The sequence below is a fragment of the Notechis scutatus genome, chromosome 2 (genome assembly GCF_049901735.1).
Source record: "Notechis scutatus isolate UNSWTSFEM ecotype Mainland chromosome 2, rNotScu1.2, whole genome shotgun sequence".
In the NCBI taxonomy this organism is placed as follows: Eukaryota; Metazoa; Chordata; class Lepidosauria; order Squamata; family Elapidae; genus Notechis; species Notechis scutatus.
The window spans coordinates 189,638,490-189,658,388 of NC_142010.1; the positions used below are offsets into that span (position 1 = coordinate 189,638,490).

Consider the following 19,899-nt stretch of genomic DNA (forward strand, 5'->3'; position numbering starts at 1 on the left):
TTTAATATATGAAACCTAACATTTACCTTTGCTTGCATATATCTCTGATAGAAGCAGCTTTGGCTATCAACTTCTCCCACTGAGTGTCTTTACTAACAGATAATGAAGCCATTTCAGACATTGCCATGAATCTCTGCAGTTCTGGATAAACTCGATCCTAAACACATTTTGATCGGAGAAAAGGAAATAGAAAATTAGAGAGTAACATTTATTGCCCTACTGTTATTTATTAATCTATTTTTCAAATATATAATATATGAGGCCCTGGCAATAACTGCACACACCAACTTTTTGTGTGTGGGGGGGGGGGGAGGGACGGACGGACGGAGGGAGAGAAAGAGAGAGAGAGATCTTCCAAGATCCTTAAACCTATGATATCTTGATAATCATACTAGCTCTCACAGGATTTCATGCAATGATCTCAGAGTATTCGACAAAATTTGGCACAATTTTTAAAAACATAGGGAAAGGACATAAAGTAGGCCGCCTGAAATTTTTCCAAGTTTTTTTTAACCAGCGGCTACTATAGGAGGCCTCTGATTTTTCTTTCATTTAAGAGAGTGAAAACATTTGTGTGTATAAACTCTCATCCCATGTGCATGCATGTATTTGTATGTACAGGTGTATTTGTACGAAACAGGCACTGTGAAGAACTGAGCAAGCAAACTGCTTCACACTCTGCTCTGTTCTGAGTCATGAGATCAATACATGGCATTTAATTGACATACAGAAAGTCCTTGACTTATAACACAAAATTTATGTTGCTAAGTAAAATAAGTGAATTTTGCCCCATTTTACCACCTTTTTAAAAAACAGTTGTTAATTGAATCATGCATTCATTAAGTGAATCTGGCTTCCCTCATTGACCTTAATTGTCAGAAAGCATTGGGAAGATGATAAATTGTGATCCCATGATCTTGGGACGGTGCAACTGTCATAAATAGGTACCAGGTGCTCCAACAATTGTAAATGTGAAAAGCAATCATAGGTCACTTTTTTCAAAGCTGTTATAACTTTGAATGATTAGTAAATGAAGGTTGTAAGTCAAGGACTACCTGTATTGCCCAGTATTTTTCCCATCAAGAGAGGAAACATTTCTTGAATTGTTTTCAATATCCCTGCAAGTCCAGCCGGCAAAGTGGAAAGCCTAACGCCCAAGACTTGCCAGCAAGCCAGAAAAAGACGCTTAAAAGAAAAAGCCAGTAAACGCTCAATTCAAAAGTATTCGGTGATTTCCTATTCCTCCTATCCTTGACCAGCACACCAGAAAAGAGCTCATGCCAGTAAAAAAATCCAATACCAAACTACAACCTAAAAAAAAAAAATCCCTACCAATGAACCACAAGACTCCTGCACATGCTTTATATGCTCTGTAACTCTAAAGGTTAATGAAAATTCCATCAAATGTTCTCTATGTGAAATATACGCTCATCATGACTGCGTCGAATTACCCAAGCAAATGACTCAATTCCTAGAAACATCCAATTATGCATTTCCATTTTTCTGCCCACCATGCAAACCCAAACTGGACAAACATATAGCCCTGTTTGAAAGAGTTGACTCTATAGAAACGCAAATATCATCCCTTGACACCATAGTAGCATCCCTGGACACTTTAAATGAAAGATTAACTAACCTTGAAAAAAGAAAAGAAGACACAACACAAAAACCTGAACATCCAATAGCTACAAACCAACAACTGCAACCTAATCCAATAGCTACAAACCAACAACTGCAACCTAATCCACAAAAAAACAAATAATGATATCCCAATCCTCGTCAGAGAAGCTGTCAAGCGCGAACGAAAGCATCCTAATGCCATCTTATTTGGTCTAGAGGACATCAATAACAATGATATCACAATTGTCCACAACATCATCAATGACTGTTAAGCATCAACCATCTCCCCTGATGAAATACTTGACATTTCTCACATTGGCCGAGAGCTCAAAAACAGAGACGGCTCTGTGGCCCCACGCTTCTGCAGTGTCATTTGCAAAAATGAATTAAGCAAACGTAAATTCATTTATACTATAAATTCACTCGCCAAAAACAACACCAACCATAAAAACCTCCGATCTCGTCCTGACCTAACCTTACAGCAATGTGCCCGCTCCCATATACTACGCACAGAACTCAAAAATCATCTAGACAATGGAGAGAAGGACCTGTACATTAATTACCGTGCAGACTGTATCAAAAGAAAGTCACATAACCCACAACTCAGCATCCAAACCTACTTCAACCAATCCACCATCACCCAAGACTCGGCATGCACTCCCCCAACTACCTCAATTCAAACTGCAACTGGCCTTAAATGCAAGCTACTCAATGCAAAAAGCCTTGTAAATAAAATACCTGAATTTCTCCTTACTAAATACAGCTAAATTCAACATCATATTTGTCTGTGAAACATGGCTCAACGCATCTCTCCCTGACTCCATTACCTCAGTAAGAGACTATCATGTTTACCAATCCGATCGTGAAATTTGTAGAGGAGGTGGTGTAGCTATCTTCTATAAAGTCCTTACATCTAAAAAACATCCAAGTTACCCAAGAACTTGCTCTTCCTGAGACCATTATCTGTGAACTGACCTTAAATATCACATTTCGGTTCTTACTATGTTACAGAGCCCCTGATTATGACATCGAACATGTAAACAAGCTAAATACACTACTAACATGGGCAACATCCTGCCCACACGCTGTTATCTTTCTTGGTGACTTCAATCTAGCTCATATTAACTGGACCCTAAACTAATGTACAACTGAACCCATACATGCAACCTTCTACAATGCTGTAACAAATCTGGGACTGGAACAACTAATAACCAACAATACTAGACTTAACAACTGCCTCAATCTCATCTTCTGCAATAGTTTGAATTCAATTCCTTTCCCAACAGTGACCACAACATGATTGACTTTTGTCTCAACATAAGTCCACACAAAAATCATCACAATGACAAAATCCCCAATTATAACTTCAAAAAAGGCATAATTATAATCAACTATCTCTCTTCCCTTGATTGGCAATTTCTATTCACTGGATGCAATACTGTTGAAGACCATTGCAACATATTCTTACTAGAAATCAAAAGAGCCATCAAACTATATGTACCAATAACAACTCCCAAAACCAGGAAAAACAGATTACCCATAACAATAAGGAAACTTCAATCCAAAAATAGATCACTTTGACGAAAAAACAAATCTGGTCACATTGCCAACTTCAAAAGCCGAAACAAAAATCTATGCCATCAGACAAAAACTGAATGCACTAATTGTCACATTAAACAAGAGGAAAACCTTCTACGCACAAATTCCACCCGTGCTTTCTACAATTTTGTAAACAACAAACTAAAAGACTCAAGGTCCATCCCACCCCTGAAAGGATCTAATGGCAAAGACTGCAACAACGACACCATCAAAGCAAACCTCTTTAACACATTCTTTGGCTCAGTATTTGTAAACAGCAATGGATCAAGCCCAGTACGTCCTAGTCGAACCACAGACAAATACAATGATCTAATACATATCGATTTTACAGAAGACATGGTTGAAAAAGCACTGCGCAATCTAAAACCATCTCTATCTATTGGGCCAGACGGAATATGTGCCTACTTCTTAAAAAAGCTATCCACTGCCGTAGCCAAATCTCTAAGCATAATCTTTGAAAAATCTTTCAGGACCAGCTCCTTGCCAAAATTATGGTCACAAGCCACGGTCATCCCCATCTTCAAAAAGGGAGACCCCAGCCTAGTTGAAAATTACAGACCAATCTCCTTATGCTGCATCACCTGTAAAGTCATGGAATCAATTATTAACCAATCCATCATCCTCCACTTAGAGACAAACAACCTACTCTCCAATAAACAATTCGGTTTCAGAAAAAAACTATCCTGTAATCTGCAACTCTTACACTGCAAAAACATATGGACTACACAACTCGATCAGGGCAAAGCAATAGACGCAATCTACATAGACTTCTGTAAAGTCTTTGATTCAGTGGTACACGACAAACTACTCCTAAAACTAAAACTATGGTGCTCAGACAGATCCCGGGCATTTTTTAAAAAATCTTTTGTTTTGCCAGCTGCTTCTCAGCACCAAATGTTATTTTACCCCACAATCAATTCTGTTCAATTTTTTAAAACTACCCACTGATAGAGAAGAACTTAAGCCCCTTTATATCACTTTTTCCAACTCTCCAATTTGGATTAAAATGGATGAAAAAAGAGGGTGCATACCTGAAAAAAGTTACTGATCCCCATACACAATATTTTAACTAATTTTCAGGAAGGAGTTTATATTATGGAAGGATAACCTGCAGTTTATATGTAGCCCTCCAAAACTCCCAGCATGTATATCAACTACCTAAACAAAAAGATGTTTCAAGAAAAGATTATATTTCCATCTCTTTAAGTTTGTAACAGTAAGGCTTGCTACACCCATGAATGACACTGTTAAGCATTTTTGTCAAAGTGAAAATTAACAGTTTGCAAAGCTTTACCTGGTTTTCCCATAAACATGTCATCAGACGTAACGTAACAGCTTGAAGTTTTGGCGTATTTCCTAACACCTGCAGCACACGTAAAATCTGTGCAACACAGACCTAGAAGATATTTTTTTTGTAAATGCAATTCCTTGAATATTCATTTATCATGTAAAATAAATCCAGAGAGATTACTTTTGTACTATCTCCAGACCCACTGATATGCTCTTCTTGTTTAAGACATCAATCAGAAAGTAATTTTTAATTTGACTGATTGCAAAATTTAGTATTACAAGCTGACAAAGCTGAAAGCAGAGTTGTAAAAATTGGAGGTTTGGCCAACAATCCCACATTTGCTTTATTTATAAACTATAATCTGCATTTTCATTACAAGATAAGAGTAGACATGGTGTTTATACTGGATACTAACTGATTTGTGGAAATTTTACATACAATATTTTTATAAATTTATGCAAATGAACCATTAAAAGGTTATTCTGCTAAATATAAACAATGATATATTCTTAGTTTAAAAATTACATATGACTTAAGAATGACATGTGACTATATTCATTATACACACTGGAATTAGATTAAATCACTCACAGATGTGAACTGAAAGTATGAATTGTTAAATAAGATGTTACTTATTACTGAGTGCTGCATCCACCCTTTCTTTCAAGAACTCAATGCAATGCACATAACATACTCTCTTCCAATTTTTCCTCACCTGTAAAATTAATTGTGCAGAGAGAGAGAGAGAGAGAGAGAGAGAGGGAGAGAGAGAGAGAGAGAGAGAGAGAGAGAGAGAGAGAGAGAGAGAGAGAGAGAGAGAGAGAGAGAGAGAGAGAAAGAGAGGGGGGGGGCTAATTCTGTCATTCCCCAAATGCTTATGTGGAGACTGGAACTTTTATCACCCTAGTCTTAATTTAATACTTCTACTATTACATCAAAGTGGCTCTCAAGACAGCTATAGTTAACATATTATTATATTATTATTATTTAGAGCCATGTTGGTGCAGTGATTAGAATGCAGTACTGCAGGCTAACTCACTGCTCACTCCAGGAATTCAATTCTGAGTGGGCTCAAGGTTTTCCATCCTTCCAAGGTCAGTAAAATGAGGACCCAATTGTCCTCATTTGTTGTGGGCAATATGCTGACTCTGTAAGCAGCTTAGAGAGGTCTATTAAAGCACCATGAAGTGGCATATAAGTCTAAGTGCTGGTGCTATTTAAATAATAATTCTTTTCCATCCATATTTAGTATTTTGAATGAGCATACAGGTGAAACTCGAAAAATTAGAATATCGTGCAAAAGTTCATTTATTTCAGTAATGCAACTTAAAAGGTGAAACTAATATATGAGATAGATTCATTACATGCAAAGCAAGATAGTTCAAGCCGTGATGTGTCATAATTGAGATGATTATGATTTACAGCTCATGAAAATCCCAAATCCATAATCTCAGAAAATTAGAATATTGTGAAAAGGTTCAATATTCTAGGCTCAAAGTATATCACTCTAATCAGCTAATTAAGCCATAACACCTGCAAAGGGTTCCTGAGCCTTTAAATGGTCTCTCAGTCTGGTTCAGTAGGAATCACAATCATGGGAAAGACTGCTGACCTGACAGTTGTGCAGAAAACCATCACTGACACCCTCCATAAGGAGGGAAAGCCTCAAAAGGTAATTGCAAAAGAAGTTGGATGTTCCCAAAGTGCTGTATCAAAGCACATTAATAGAAAGTTATGTGGAAGGGAAAAGTGTGGAAGAAAAAGGTGCACAAGCAGCAGGGATGACTGCAGCCTGGAGAGGATTGTCAGGAAAAGGCCATTCAAAAGTGTTGGGGACTTTCACAAGGGGGGGACTGAGGCTGGAGTCAGTGCATCAAGAGCCACCACACACAGACGGATCCTGGACATGGGCTTCAAATGTCGTATTCCTCTTGTCAAGCCGCTCCTGAACAACAAACAACATCAGAAGCGTCTTACCTGGGCTAAAGAAAAACAGTACTGGTCTGTTGCTCAGTGGTCCAAAGTCATCTTTTCTGATGAGAGCAACTTTTGCATCTCATTTGGAAACCAAGGACTCAGAGTCTGGAGAAAGAATGGAGAGGCACACACTGCAAGATGCTTGAAGTCCAGTGTGAAGTTTCCACAGTCTGTGTTGATTTGGGGAGCCATGTCATCTGCTGGTGTTGGTCCACTGTGCTTCATTAAGTCCAGGGTCAACACAGCCATCTACCAGGAGATTTTGGAGCACTTCATGCTTCCTTCCGCAGACGAGTTTTATGAGGATGTTGACTTCATTTTCCAGCAGGACTTGGCACCTGCCCACACTGCCAAAAGCACCCAAACCTGGTTCAATGACCGTGGGATTACTGTGCTTGATTGGCCAGCAAACTCGCCTGACTTGAACCCCATAGAGAATCTATGGGGCATTGCCAAGAGGAAGATGAGAGACATGAGACCGAACAATGCAGAAGAACTGAAGGCCGTTATTGAAGCATCCTGGTCTTCCAGAACACCTCAGCAGTGCCACAGGCTGATAGTTTCCATGCCACGCCACATTGAGGCAGTCATTGCTGCAAAAGGGGCCCAAACCAAGTACTGAGTACATATGGATGCTTATACTTTTCAGAGGTCCGATATTGTTCTATGTACAATCCTTGTTTTATTGATTGCATGTAATATGCTAATTTTCTGAGATTGTGGATTTGGGGTTTTCATGAGCTGTAAGCCATAATCATCTCAATTATGACAAATCACAGCTTGAACTATCTTGCTTTGCATGTAATGAGTCTATCTCATATATTAGTTTCACCTTTTAAGTTGCATTACTGAAATAAATGAACTTTTGCACGATATTCTAATTTTTTGAGTTTCACCTGTAGAGTTGTTATTTGAACTTGTATTCATTGGATGTATTTATTTGATTTTTACCTTTTATTATTAAAGATAAATAATTATAACTAAGTTGAACCTGCCAATTTAATCAATAGCTGGCTTGGTGTCAGGCACAAGAAATCAAGAACAAGACTATTTCAAACGAGTACAAATTTATTCCATGCTAGCTCTGTACAAGAATTTGAACTACTAATGGGCAATGCAAACTGGCAATAGATAACACTCAATGGAATTCAAGGTGAGCTAGACTTAGAACTCTTGTGGGTATCAAAGGACTCGAGACTGATGATCCATTTAACCCCTCTCTCTGGCTCAGTCTGGTAATCTGTTACAGTTGTCTGTATTTTGATAAATTACAAAGTGACAACCCTATTACTATTTTTTCTTCATCATTTCCTACCTGACAACATTTGAATTCTTCCCCCATTCTGATTCTTGTGTATAACTGCTTTAAAATCTATTTATAAAGTACATTTTCTTCACCTTCTTCCATGCCACTAGAACAGTGGTGGGATTCAATTTTTTTTACTACCAGTTCTGTGGGCGTGGCTTGGTGGGTGTGGCATGGCTTGGTGGCATGGCTTGGTGGGTGTGGCAGGGAAAGGATACTGCAAAGTCTCCATTCCCACCCCACTCCAGGGGAAGGTTACTGCAAAATCCCATTCCCTCCCTACTCCACTAACCTGCATTCCAGCTACATTCTCCTGTGAAGGGCAACAAAAGAAGGGATTTGGGAGGCAGAGAATAGATGGGGGCAGGGCCAGTCAGAGGTGGTAATGGCCAGTTCTCTGAACTACTCAAAATTTCTGCTACCAGTTCTCTAGAACTGGTCAGAACCTGCTGAACCACCTCTGCACCAGAATAACATTTTGTACCTTTACATGGTACCTTCTTAAAAGGAATCACTCACAATGTATATAGCCATAATTGTCTTGCGCCATGTAACTGCACATTCCAAGGATTACTGTGGTAGTATAGAAATACACCACCAAAATATCCTTCTAGGCCAATAATTGGGACAATTATAGTTAACATTTTAAATTTGTACAATCAAAACTGTGTATAAGATTCAGGCATAGGAATATGGGTCCCAATGTTATAGCTTTCAACATTATCACAAGTGTCACACATCCTGTGGAAAATAACCACGGCATTGAAACTAATTGTACCTAATGTAAATAATATGAGAGAGAAGTTATATTTTTGTGCAGACCTTATGAACTCCCAAAGCAGGTAAGGTATACAAGATGTCCCGGCAGAGTGTGGCCTCCAGTGGTCTTCCCAATTTAAACATCAGAACTGGAATCAGATTTGGCACCTAAACATAAAAGCAACCAATCTAAAACTTGCATATTATATTACTTATATAATACTAATACAGATAAATAGAAGCTTTTTTGTGCTAACTTTCCCTAATTTCAGAACAGAATCAGGGTTGAGACAAACAATCAAAGGAAATAAAAAGCTACTGTGAAATATTGCACTTTATATTGCAAAATAAAAAAGAGACTATTTACAACTGAAGTTTGACAATGAAGCAATAGAATGTAGAAAGTATCTGTATATTATGACAATTTATATTTTATTATGTTAAAACATATAACAGGTCTCAGTTTCACACATTCCTCTTCCTGTCTGCCTTCTAATATGTCTGGGACAATTTGTAAGTTGTACGCTTCTATTTTTGCAAAATACAACCTTCCCTGTTATTTACAAGATTTATAATATCTATGATTACTTCTAAAAAGCTTGGTTGTTCAAAACGTACCAGAATTAATATTAAACATTTAACATTTGCTAATCTGGATAATAAAACTACCATTAAAGGGAATGTTTCAAAATGTTTTCCTATAGGAAGGAAGGAAGGAAGGAAGGAAGGAAGGAAGGAAGGAAGGAAGGAAGGAAGGAAGGAAGGAAGGAAGGAAGGAAGGAAGGAAGGAAGGAAGCTTATTTTGAAGGAAAATAAAGCTAAATACTTAGGATGGTTCATTCTTGCAGTAATAAACTATAATAGTTCCCATGAGCATTCATACCCTCCAGCAGTTCAATAATAGCACTCCTCAACTATTTCCTCTTTTATGAATTGGATTATATTAATTAAAAGGGATGTGCAGTGGTGCTTCAGATTGAAAGGGAAAAGGTGCCTTGGCATATGAGCTGATGTCTATTAATACCTGCTGGGAATTCCTTAAACCAATTAAATCTTTACCCAGGATCATACTGTAGTTGAAGACAACCATTGAATTCTATGAAAAAAATGCTTCTACATTAAGGAGCTGATTATTAAAGTCTCTCAGACAGGAATTTATGTACCAGTCTAAATCTTTCAGTTCTATTTTAAAAATTTTAAAAATAAATATTAGCATTTTCCCCATTTATAATTGTTCTGGACATGCCAAGCTTGAAATACAGTATTCTTTTTTTTTTAACAAAGTAATAGTTACTCATATATAGCTCTGAAAAATCTGCAGAAAGTATGACATGCACAACATCTAGAGTTGTTTCAGACCCTTTTAATGATAATGCCACTTCAGGACAAGGAGAAGAAATGAGAGGTAGGGAAAAGAGGAAGGGGAAGTTGGGAGGGAGGAGTCCACAACACTGTAGTTTGCTCTTCATATATATTGTGTGGGAAGATATTTTCCCCCCCCCCCCCACTCTTCAACCTCTGGCCAATTTGGACCATTTTTTAACTTTATTTCCTTGAGTTTTCCAACCATGCCAAATGTAACCTTATTTTGTTCAATTTTCAAAAAGTTATTCTGCACGCCATTGAGTTGGAAAGAATCAAATGTAGCAACCTTCAGCATATCTCATTTGTATTGAATTCGAAATATACAGTATTTGGTTGATTCTGAACCAATTTTTGAACTTGAAATGCTCAGCAGTAGTAGATTCAATTCATTGCTGCCTGGCAGTGGTGAATTCAATATACTTAAAATAAATGTAATGCAGACCTGTCAAACTGACATCCTGCATGCCGGCCTACACAGGCCACATCCACCTGACTCTGCAAAGGCAAAAAACATCACGATACATCACAATACAGTCTGCAATGCGATCGGGTTTGACAAATGTGTCAATGATGACTAAGTTATTTTTTATTTGCAATTTGAAAGTGGCTATGTAGCATTCTTGATTAGTTGTTCCCTCCTGGTAACCCGGCTACACTTGAGTTTGTATGGATTTGAAGCAGAAAGAATAGGTTATACAGAGAAATGGAGGGGAGGCCAAAAAAGATGGCAGATTGGTCAAAAAAGATGTCAATTTCTGCCACGGACAAAAAAAACATGGTTGTGAGGATTAGCAAGTAAATAAATGGGACTTGACCTGGGATTAGGGTTTTTCTTTTCTTTGCCTCAACACTTGTATGTTTTCATTTTCTCTCCCTGTTGAATCTCTGTGAAACTCTGAATCTTGCTCATAGACACAAACAGACACACTGATCTGGTTTATGAATATGTACCGTAGGAAAATAAAGTGGAGATGAGTTGGCTCGTTGACAGAGAAAAAGAAAAGGAAATTTGAAATTTGTCCTTACAACATGAGTGTATTTCACTGGAGCAAAAAACTGAATGTCCTTGGAAGACAGACTTAGACATATTCTCGTAATGAGGTTTTTGGCAGGTTACTTGTCTTTCATTTCCTTCTGTCTGCCTTTTCTAAAAAAGGACATTTTGTGATTGGCCCATTCTCATTGCTTGCTATTTTGTAAATTCTATCATATTCACCATTTTGTGATAAATTTAAAAATCCACCAAGCTTTCAAAATTAAGATGAACCCCAAAAGTTGAGTATCCCCATAATGTTTCCAGTATTTGCTCAAGCTGTGTTTTCAACATTTATTTCCACTGTGCCAAATGGTTGCATTTTTACACTTTGCTAGAACTGGAAATAAATTAAGCATCTTTAGTTTCTAAACTAGTTTCTTAGGCTACAATGTTGCTTTGAAAATAAATTATATGACTTAATTCTCATTTCTATACCTTAGATCTAAAATTTACATTAAATGGGAGAGTTTGAATAAAAACTAAAATAGTAAATATGTCTAATAATACTTTTGTAGATATTTACATTTTGTACTCGAATTTAATACTCAAGTATTCTTGGTATTCTGATTTTTAAACCATCAGATTCAATGATATGCTCTTCATGCATAATAATAAACAAAATAATTTATTTAATAATAATAATAATAATAATAATAATAATAATAATAATAATAAAAGTAATATAAATAATAATAAATAAAATAATAATGTTATAAAAGGGAGTACATTTTAATACAAATTTCCTCATTTTCACCTTATTTTAACCAAAATATCATATCTACTATAATTTTTACATACCAGCAAGATACGATTAACTCAATAGCAGTGTGGTTTTGAAAGCAATACATGTTTCAGGAGAAAAAAATCATAAATTCCACAGCTCTAGGTAAGTAAAGAATTATATATTCTGCTGCATTTTGAAATGGCAGAGTTGATTCATTATGAGGAAGAGCCATAGATTTGTTCTTTGTAGAAAGAAGATTCCAAATTTAAACCATGTATATTTTGACATTGCTGCTTTACAAAAAATTTCTTCATGGTAAGTCTAATGCTAAAATCAGAGTGTCACTGACATATGAGGTCACCTTTCAAATGGACCAATTTCTAGAACTCCTTATTCCTGCTAAGAATACCACATGGCATTTATCAACATGAGTAAAACTATACTGACAAGCCTGCCTGTTGATACCCACATGTACAACTTAAGTTTGTTTTTCACAGCACAGCACAGCAAAGCAAAATCAAGGAAGCAAGAATTATGCAGATTCGAATAAGATCTCTTTAATGCTACTCTAGGTAAATGCAAAACCTTAAAAACTGTAATAATAATTTCCTGGTATCAGTTGTAGTGAACTTAATTAAGTCTCTTTGAATACTTTCAAATGCTTCTTCCCATATTTGTATCTACCTAGGCTGGTCATGAAAAGATGACAACTGACTCATCTCCTTTGTTTATGCTAATGTCCTCTTCCAACTCTTTCCCAGCCTCCTATAATCTGCCATACTCACCAATTATACATTATAGGCAGGAATGTTGAAAAAAATTCATAAAGTATTATGGCAGTGTACTTATATCTATTCAATGCTTTTTGTTTATTTTTCAATTTCCTAGATGACATCATTAAAATGTGGAGGCAAATAATTGATTTTCAGTATAATTTTGCTTTTCAAAAAGAAAAAGAAAAATCCAAAGAGCTAAAATAGGTATTAAATTTCCAGTATGCTTAACTCACTTGTTTTGTCTTTCTACTCCCATCAAAATTTTGTCCTGTGGTTCTACCTCTTTATGCAATATGACCATATTCCGTGAAGTTCATAGCCTGATCTCAAGATAAAATAGCATAACTGCACTATAAATCTTACCCTTGCTTAACAATAATTAACCACAGAAAGTGGCTATATTTTAAAGAGCCAGGTCAACATTAAGGTATAAAAAGGTATAAAGAAAGCAGAACTACTGCAGTGGCTCAGAAAAAAAACAACAAGCAATATCATGCGTATAATAGAGAAAAACAAAAATTACCAAATTCAAACAAGGCGCAGATCTTAGGAGTGGTGGGTCAGCACCAAACAAAAAAGCATGCACCTTCGCATGCAGGAAAAATGTATCCACCCCAAAGATTTTCAAGTTAGTTGTTAAATCGGTTTTACAGACAACCTCATCCTATTTTATCTTACTGGAGCCAGGAGATTGTAGGTGCCTAATCAGGGCTGAAATTTATTAGGCTAAATAAAGCACAGTCCAGGTGCAGAAGAGGAGTGCACCAAAATAGGCCTTGGTCGAAGCAGTCCTGAATTTCTCACAAACCCATATTGTTTTTATTTGCCAGAAAAGGAGGTTTCTTTGAACAATTTTTATGGAAGGTTTCTTTTTCTCTGTAGCGCATCTTTAATCACATTAGCAGCTTACTATGATGTACACAACTTTTCTTTGAACTCAGAGTTTTCATATGATAATAATTTGAAATTAGCATAACTTCAGAAACAGGAACTAAGCATCCAAAAGCCATATGGTTCCAAAGCCATTAGGCTATTCCTATAATTTTCAATTGTACAAGAATTAACAGTTACTTCCAACTGGAAAAAAATCATTAGAGATATGTTAATATATTTAAATTTAGTAGCTTGAACAGTGGGGCTGTACAATGAGCCAGAACGCAGTTATAGTCGATTGGTTGGAGAGTGCTGGCTCCTGCATGAGGGCAATCTGATTGGTTGCTATGGGTCTGAAAGGGGAGTTTCACTTTTTCCCTGCCTTTTTTCTTTGGTGTTCTCTGTGATTTACCTTATGATGTAATGATGTGCCTTAGTAAACCATTTAGAGAGGGCTATAAAGCACTGTGAAGCAGTATATAAGTCTAAGTGCTATTGCTAAGTGCTATATGTAAATATAAAAGTTTGTGTCAGCGTCTTTGACTTCATTTGCACACCAGCTACACAATTTAAAAATCTAACTAAGGATATCCTCGAAAAACACTCAAACTAGAAATCTCTCTTTGGGACCTAATACACAGAGAGAATTAAACTGGTAGAGGGGATCTATTGATAAATATACAAGTATTTGTTTGTAAAGCAGCTAGCAATGTTATACCAATATCTACTTCATAAATTATGTTAAGATCGTAAGCCAATGGTTTCTGATGCTTTGTTGTACTCAACTATAGGTTTTTAAAATCCAGCAAAAGCTACCTCTTAACTTCTGGCATAAAGAAAGGAAGGCTATGTCCTTACCAATGCTAAATGAGCATTTACTCTTCAACCTTTTTTCCCCCAAGAGTTTTTTCCACCCCCTTCCTCATTGCTTTGCACTACCTACGAACACACTCAGAAAGCTATTGAATGAATGTGTTGCTTAGCAATGCAGCATTTTCAACCCCTCACCATCTCCAAAGATTCAGCAGCTAGGCCAACCCTCTCCATTAGATGCCTGACAAAGAGTTAGCAGATTCATTCCTCCCCCTTTTTTTCTTTCTTTCTTTCTTTCTTTTTTCAGAAAATAAACTGTAGTTTAAAAAAAAATCTCAGTCAAGCCAGGCATATGAACAGACTTACAGGCTGCTCTTAAAATGATTAGCCAGGATCAAAATATGATCCTTCACAAAACAGAATTGCTACCCATGTTTATATCTAGAGAGCAAGTCAGTCTTCATTTAGCTACACAGCAATTACCTTCAAAAGAAAAAAGAGGGGAGGGGAAGGGAGGGGAGAGAAGAGGGGAGAAGAAAAGAGAAATAAGACCATCTGATGATATAGAAGAATAGTTTTTTAATTTATAATACAATATATGGGGGAAAGCATTCTTTATAAAACAAAGTGCTTGGACTCACAACTACATAATCTTTTGGGAAAAAAATTGTTCTTAGAGAAATGAAAATTCCAGGCACAACTATTGTTTATAGTTTGCACAGAAACTGTCTAACAAATGGGGGGGGGGGTGTTTGTCAGTATTCTATCTGCAAAACATGAAGTGTGTGTTTATTGTGCCAACAGTAAGGCAGCAAGAGACAAAATAACATAAAGGAAAAAAATAAGGAAGGAACTAATTGGGAGAAGGTGTAGATCAAACTTGACGACCTGCAGAACGCATTGTCTCCAGGCCTCAACCTTGGCAATGCAACTTAAAATTGCTGCCATTTTAAGAATACAGGACACAAACTGTTGTAACTCAAACGTAAGATTTCAGAGTAAGAACAATGTTGCTATTCTCCTAATAGCATCACTTTCACTACAATATCATTTCTGCTATAAATTAATACAAAGCATATGAGATTTAGTTTTCTACCATGTTCTTCAGGCTGTAAACTTACTATGTGTATCTGTCACATTTCAGAATTTTGAAGCTGTATATAAGTTACCGTTATTTCATCTTTTGCAATCTTCAAACCAGTCTCTGTACCTGGACAGTGCTCTTAATTTTGGATTTTATTTTAATCTGATGTGTTTTGATTATTCTATATTGTACAATGCCATAATTTTACATTACTCATATATTCCTTTATAATGGTCAGTATATTCCCTTTGTAATGTAATTTCTAGTTATTAAAGACAAAAATCATTTTTGCGTGCACATACACACACATACCCTAGTTTCCAAACTGAGAATGTGAAATGCCATTTTTGCTTAAAGTCAAGTTTCATTTATTTTTTCATTTGATTTGTTCTTGGTCTTCCACTTGAGTCCAAATATAGAAGAGGACTATCTTCATATGAATTTCCCAGAAGGCTGTCATTTACAACTAAATATTTTACTGCTGCAGTTTAGCTAGACCATAAAAGGGTGAATATCCCCCAGGGACTCATAATCCACTAATAATGGTAATAGATCTTGTATTACAATGCACAAATGACCTCTCAGTCAAACGATTTAATTTTTTATTCTTGCAGCATGGTTGGATTCACACACAACATAATAATAGTGTTTTTGACACAATGAGTCCATTCAACCCATTAGGAAAGCAGCATTAAACTCTTTTGCCAACAAAACAAATCAGTATGACTTCTGCAGTGATTTTCCACATTCAAGCTAGCATCATACTCATCTAAGAATTCTTGAACTTCCCAATTGTTCCAAATCATTCTTTGCCTTATAAGATGCATTTGAAGCAGATAGACTGCAAATGTTAAATAGCTCCTCTATGAAGTAAGTATGCAGATCTCCTTTGCTCAACCTTGTATCAGACTGCAATTGTATTAAGGCCCATATTGGCTATTTTGCACAGTATGCAAATGACCTCAAAAGAAATCAGTGACAGATGTCCCTATAAGCATATACAGCATTCATGTGGCAAGCAGAGCTACATATCTCAGCCCATAGCAGATTCTTTATGATCTTAGATGAATAGCACAGGCTTACCAATTGATCTCTTCAACAGAATTTAAGAAAACAAAACAAAATAAAAAAAAACTGCCAAAGAGTATTTGTTTTGCACTGCCTTTTTTAAAAGTAGTTTTATTTTTCTCTAAAAATAAACGCTGGAATACCTGCAGGAGCCAATTTAGATTCTTTCTAAAGAGGGGGATCATTGCATTTCTCTATTTAGTCATAATGTAACAATCAACTTGTGTGCTGAGCCAAACGAATGTCTCATTTGAAGAACTTATGCCTTTAAATGACCAGATACTGTGCAAGTTAAGAAATGGCAGCTTTATATGCCTATTCCTCTCTTTGATCTTATCAGCTGTCCCTGGTATATTGAGCTAAACGGAATTCCTGAAAAAAAAGGATCAAGGAAAAGTAGGATAAACTACAACTTTCCTACTTCTTTCTTTTTAAATATTAAGTAGTACTGGATAAGCCTGGATAATTACTGGATAATTAGGGGTCACTTATTAGTCAACACAGACATGTAGTACTGTAAGCTACAAAGGCTACTGTAGCTACAAGCTAAAGCAACTACAATTGGTCAATAGAAAGCTTATGGAACAATATGTCTCTTTTAAAATCCATTCGGATAAGTCAATTAGCAAGCATTCAGCAAGGTATTGTTCTTTAGAAAGAAAAACATTGTCTACATGATGACACTATGAAATTAAAAGTCACATTCCTCTCCTCTGACTGCAAGAGTTTGAACTGGTGTAAACATCAGACACTGACTGTAAAAATAAAAGAGTGCTCCGTACATAAATATAATGAAATATGTTTATGTGACCTTTGATACAACATGTTCAAGATACTTTTGTGCCAAGAAGCAGAAAACTGTCAAAACGTAATTTCTGATGGAGAGAGTTGGTTGATGGAAAGGTTTTAAAAGGCAAATTTTGAGAACTGCATTATATTGCTAGCTGTACAGTTGCTTTTACATAAGCTACTGGAAATGAAAGCACTAAGAGTTATAGATTGCAAATTACAGCAAGTCCCTCCTTAATATAATTGGGACCAGCAACTCTGTCACTAAGCAACTGAGTTATAAAATGTGATATCACATGACTGCACCAAATTAGAATTTCCAGGACTTCTGGTTGCCATCATTAAGCAAACCCTCTTTAGTTAAATGCAATGGGACATGGTTACCATTTGTAGCTTTCTACTCAGCTTCTTCACTGACATGCCTACTGGAAACTGGCCATGAAGCAGTCACATAACCGTGGGATGCTGCAACATAATTGCAAGTTGGTCGCCTAAATCATGAACATATGACTGTGGGAACGCTGTGACTGCCACAACTACAAAGACTAGTTGTAAGTCCCACTTGTTCATTCTTGTTATAACTTCAAATACTCATGGAACAAGTGGTTGTTAAATGAAGATTACCTGTGTTTGGAAGAAAGCACTTGAATTTTTAACCAAAATAAAAAGCCAATTATCTACAGCAGGGATGTCAAACTCGATTTCATTGAGGGCCACTTCAGGATGGTGTTTGACCTTGGGGGAAGGGGGCGTGGCCTGAGCACTGTGCCAGAGTTTGGCAGAGGGTTGCAGGCGGCCATTGCAGCCAAAAACGGAGTTCAGGAGGGCTAAACTCCATTTTCACTGGCAGAGGCACTGCAAGTCGATCCTTTGCCTGTTTCCAGGGCGGCCTTGCAGGCAAGATCTAAGCACTCTGTAGGCCAGATCTGGCCCGCGGGCTTTGAGTTTGACACTCCTGATCTATAGCTATTATCCACATAATAGAACAGGATCCAAAGAGAGCTTAAACAAGGCACTGTTAATATTTGAGGAGATTCAGAGGTACTCATTAACTCACAGGTATTATTTTTCGATCCAAAAGAATATTTAGGTACCTGAGGAGCCATCTCTCCCCAATGGGACTAGACTGCACCATTCACATCACAGTAGAGGCCTGCTCTGGATAGCATCTGCTAAGGAATTTCAGCAGGTGGGTGGAAGAAGAGCCTTTCCCGCTGTGACCCCATCACTGTGGAACTTCTACCACTGGGGGTAAGAACTGTTCTCACTGTTTTGGCCTGGGACCCTGAGGAGGAGGCTGACAGAATAAGGAGACCTCATCCCATTTTTCTCCATCTCTTGGTTTTGGTTCCATCATAATCTTTTTTGTGGGGTGGGGGGGGGGGGGGGGGGGGGGGATAGGACCGTGCAGTTTAAACATTTGAATGGCGGGTTCCGAGCCCGCAAAGGGGGGGGAGGGCAGCCCAAAGGCAGAAAGGGCGGGCGCAACCTCGCCTGGGTAAGGGAGTGGGGTTCCCGCGGCGGCTCAGACCCGCTGTGTTGCTCGCACAGCCCGCCTGGCCTTTCTTTGAGGTGGAAGAGCCACTGGTGAAGGGACCGGGATAGAGAGGCCCGAGCCCCCCGGTGGCTCCGGCAGGAGGTTTGTAAAATACGCTTTACCTGGGGGGGGGGGCAGGGCCCGGTTGCAGGAGGAGCCTGCGGCGAGGCTGCAACGCCGGCAAGGGAGAAGGGGAGAAGGAGAGAGAAGGGGGAGGGGGAGGTCTCGATGGGCCCCACCAACGGGGGCAAAACATGGTGGGGCTTCCTATTGGTGGAGCCGTATTGTTGGAGAAACACAGTACATTAATTATTTTTAACTTATTTTATAACCTATAAGCAGAGTCACCTTATACAGGAGACGGGCAGCATAAAATAATAATAAATTTAATAAATAAATAATCTCAAAAAGAGAAGTTGCTCTTTTCCTACTTCACAGTTGCAGCACACGCATATCTCTGAAGTCCTATCAAAATGCCTTAGAAGCATTCACAACAATCTTAAATAGTAAATGATAAATTAAGATTAATGTTTTTCACATCTTCTATTACATTTTTCCTATTTAGAATGCCTAATTTATAAAATATTATGCAAACATCAAAAAAGAACAGGCCTCTGCAATTTGATCCCATAGATGAAAATTAAATTGTAGAGATTTAAGCAAAATATCTCAATTCCAAATGTAAATAATTTATAGCAAAATAGATAGCTATCATATTGCAAAAATTTGCTTGAAATATTTTTGTTACTTATATTTCATGTTTATTTGATCAGTTTTGCAAAGTATAATGCTTCTTTCAAAAATGTTATATCTGTCTTAAGCTTTCTTCATGATTTTAGCACATAAACTCTAAACAAGTTAGTCTGCTATAATATTGATTTATCATAGCCATTTTCCAATGTACTAAAACATATTGTGACACACATCTAAAAGAAAACTACACAAAAGCCAAGCATCTTCTGCTAATAATAAACTTAACCGTAAACCTCCCAACAAGCCAAATACCCAAAAGTCTAAAAATGCTTTTTTCTAGCACTCAATGTGGTTGATCTAGGGTTAACCCGTATCCACATCCATAACTATGCAAATAATTTACAGCTGACTGCCATTGGCAACAGCCTCTGTGGTTCTAACCTTCTTCCGTTTCTCTATTCTATACTAAAAAAAAAACAATCAGCAGAAAATCTTGAACAAAGACAATTCAGGCCATTTGAGGTTGAAAAGAAATTCCCAAGCTCCCCATTTTGTGTAAAGTAGTTCCCATTTATCTGTTCTGAATTAA

The 19,899-nt window shown here is 37.2% G+C and overlaps 1 protein-coding gene across 2 annotated transcripts in view; it reads right to left on the reverse strand.

Moving 5' to 3' along the window:
• Positions 1-19,899, reverse strand: part of FOCAD (focadhesin) — a 150,977-nt gene that overhangs the window by 101,644 nt on the left and 29,434 nt on the right. For both annotated transcript variants that reach the window (XM_087957633.1, XM_026680279.2), the window contains exons 12-14: positions 8,616-8,720; positions 4,514-4,615; positions 27-157 (exon numbers count right to left, since the gene is read on the reverse strand). In XM_087957633.1, the coding sequence (XP_087813759.1) occupies positions 27-157; positions 4,514-4,615; positions 8,616-8,720 (338 nt within the window). The remainder of the gene's footprint in view (positions 1-26; positions 158-4,513; positions 4,616-8,615; positions 8,721-19,899) is intronic.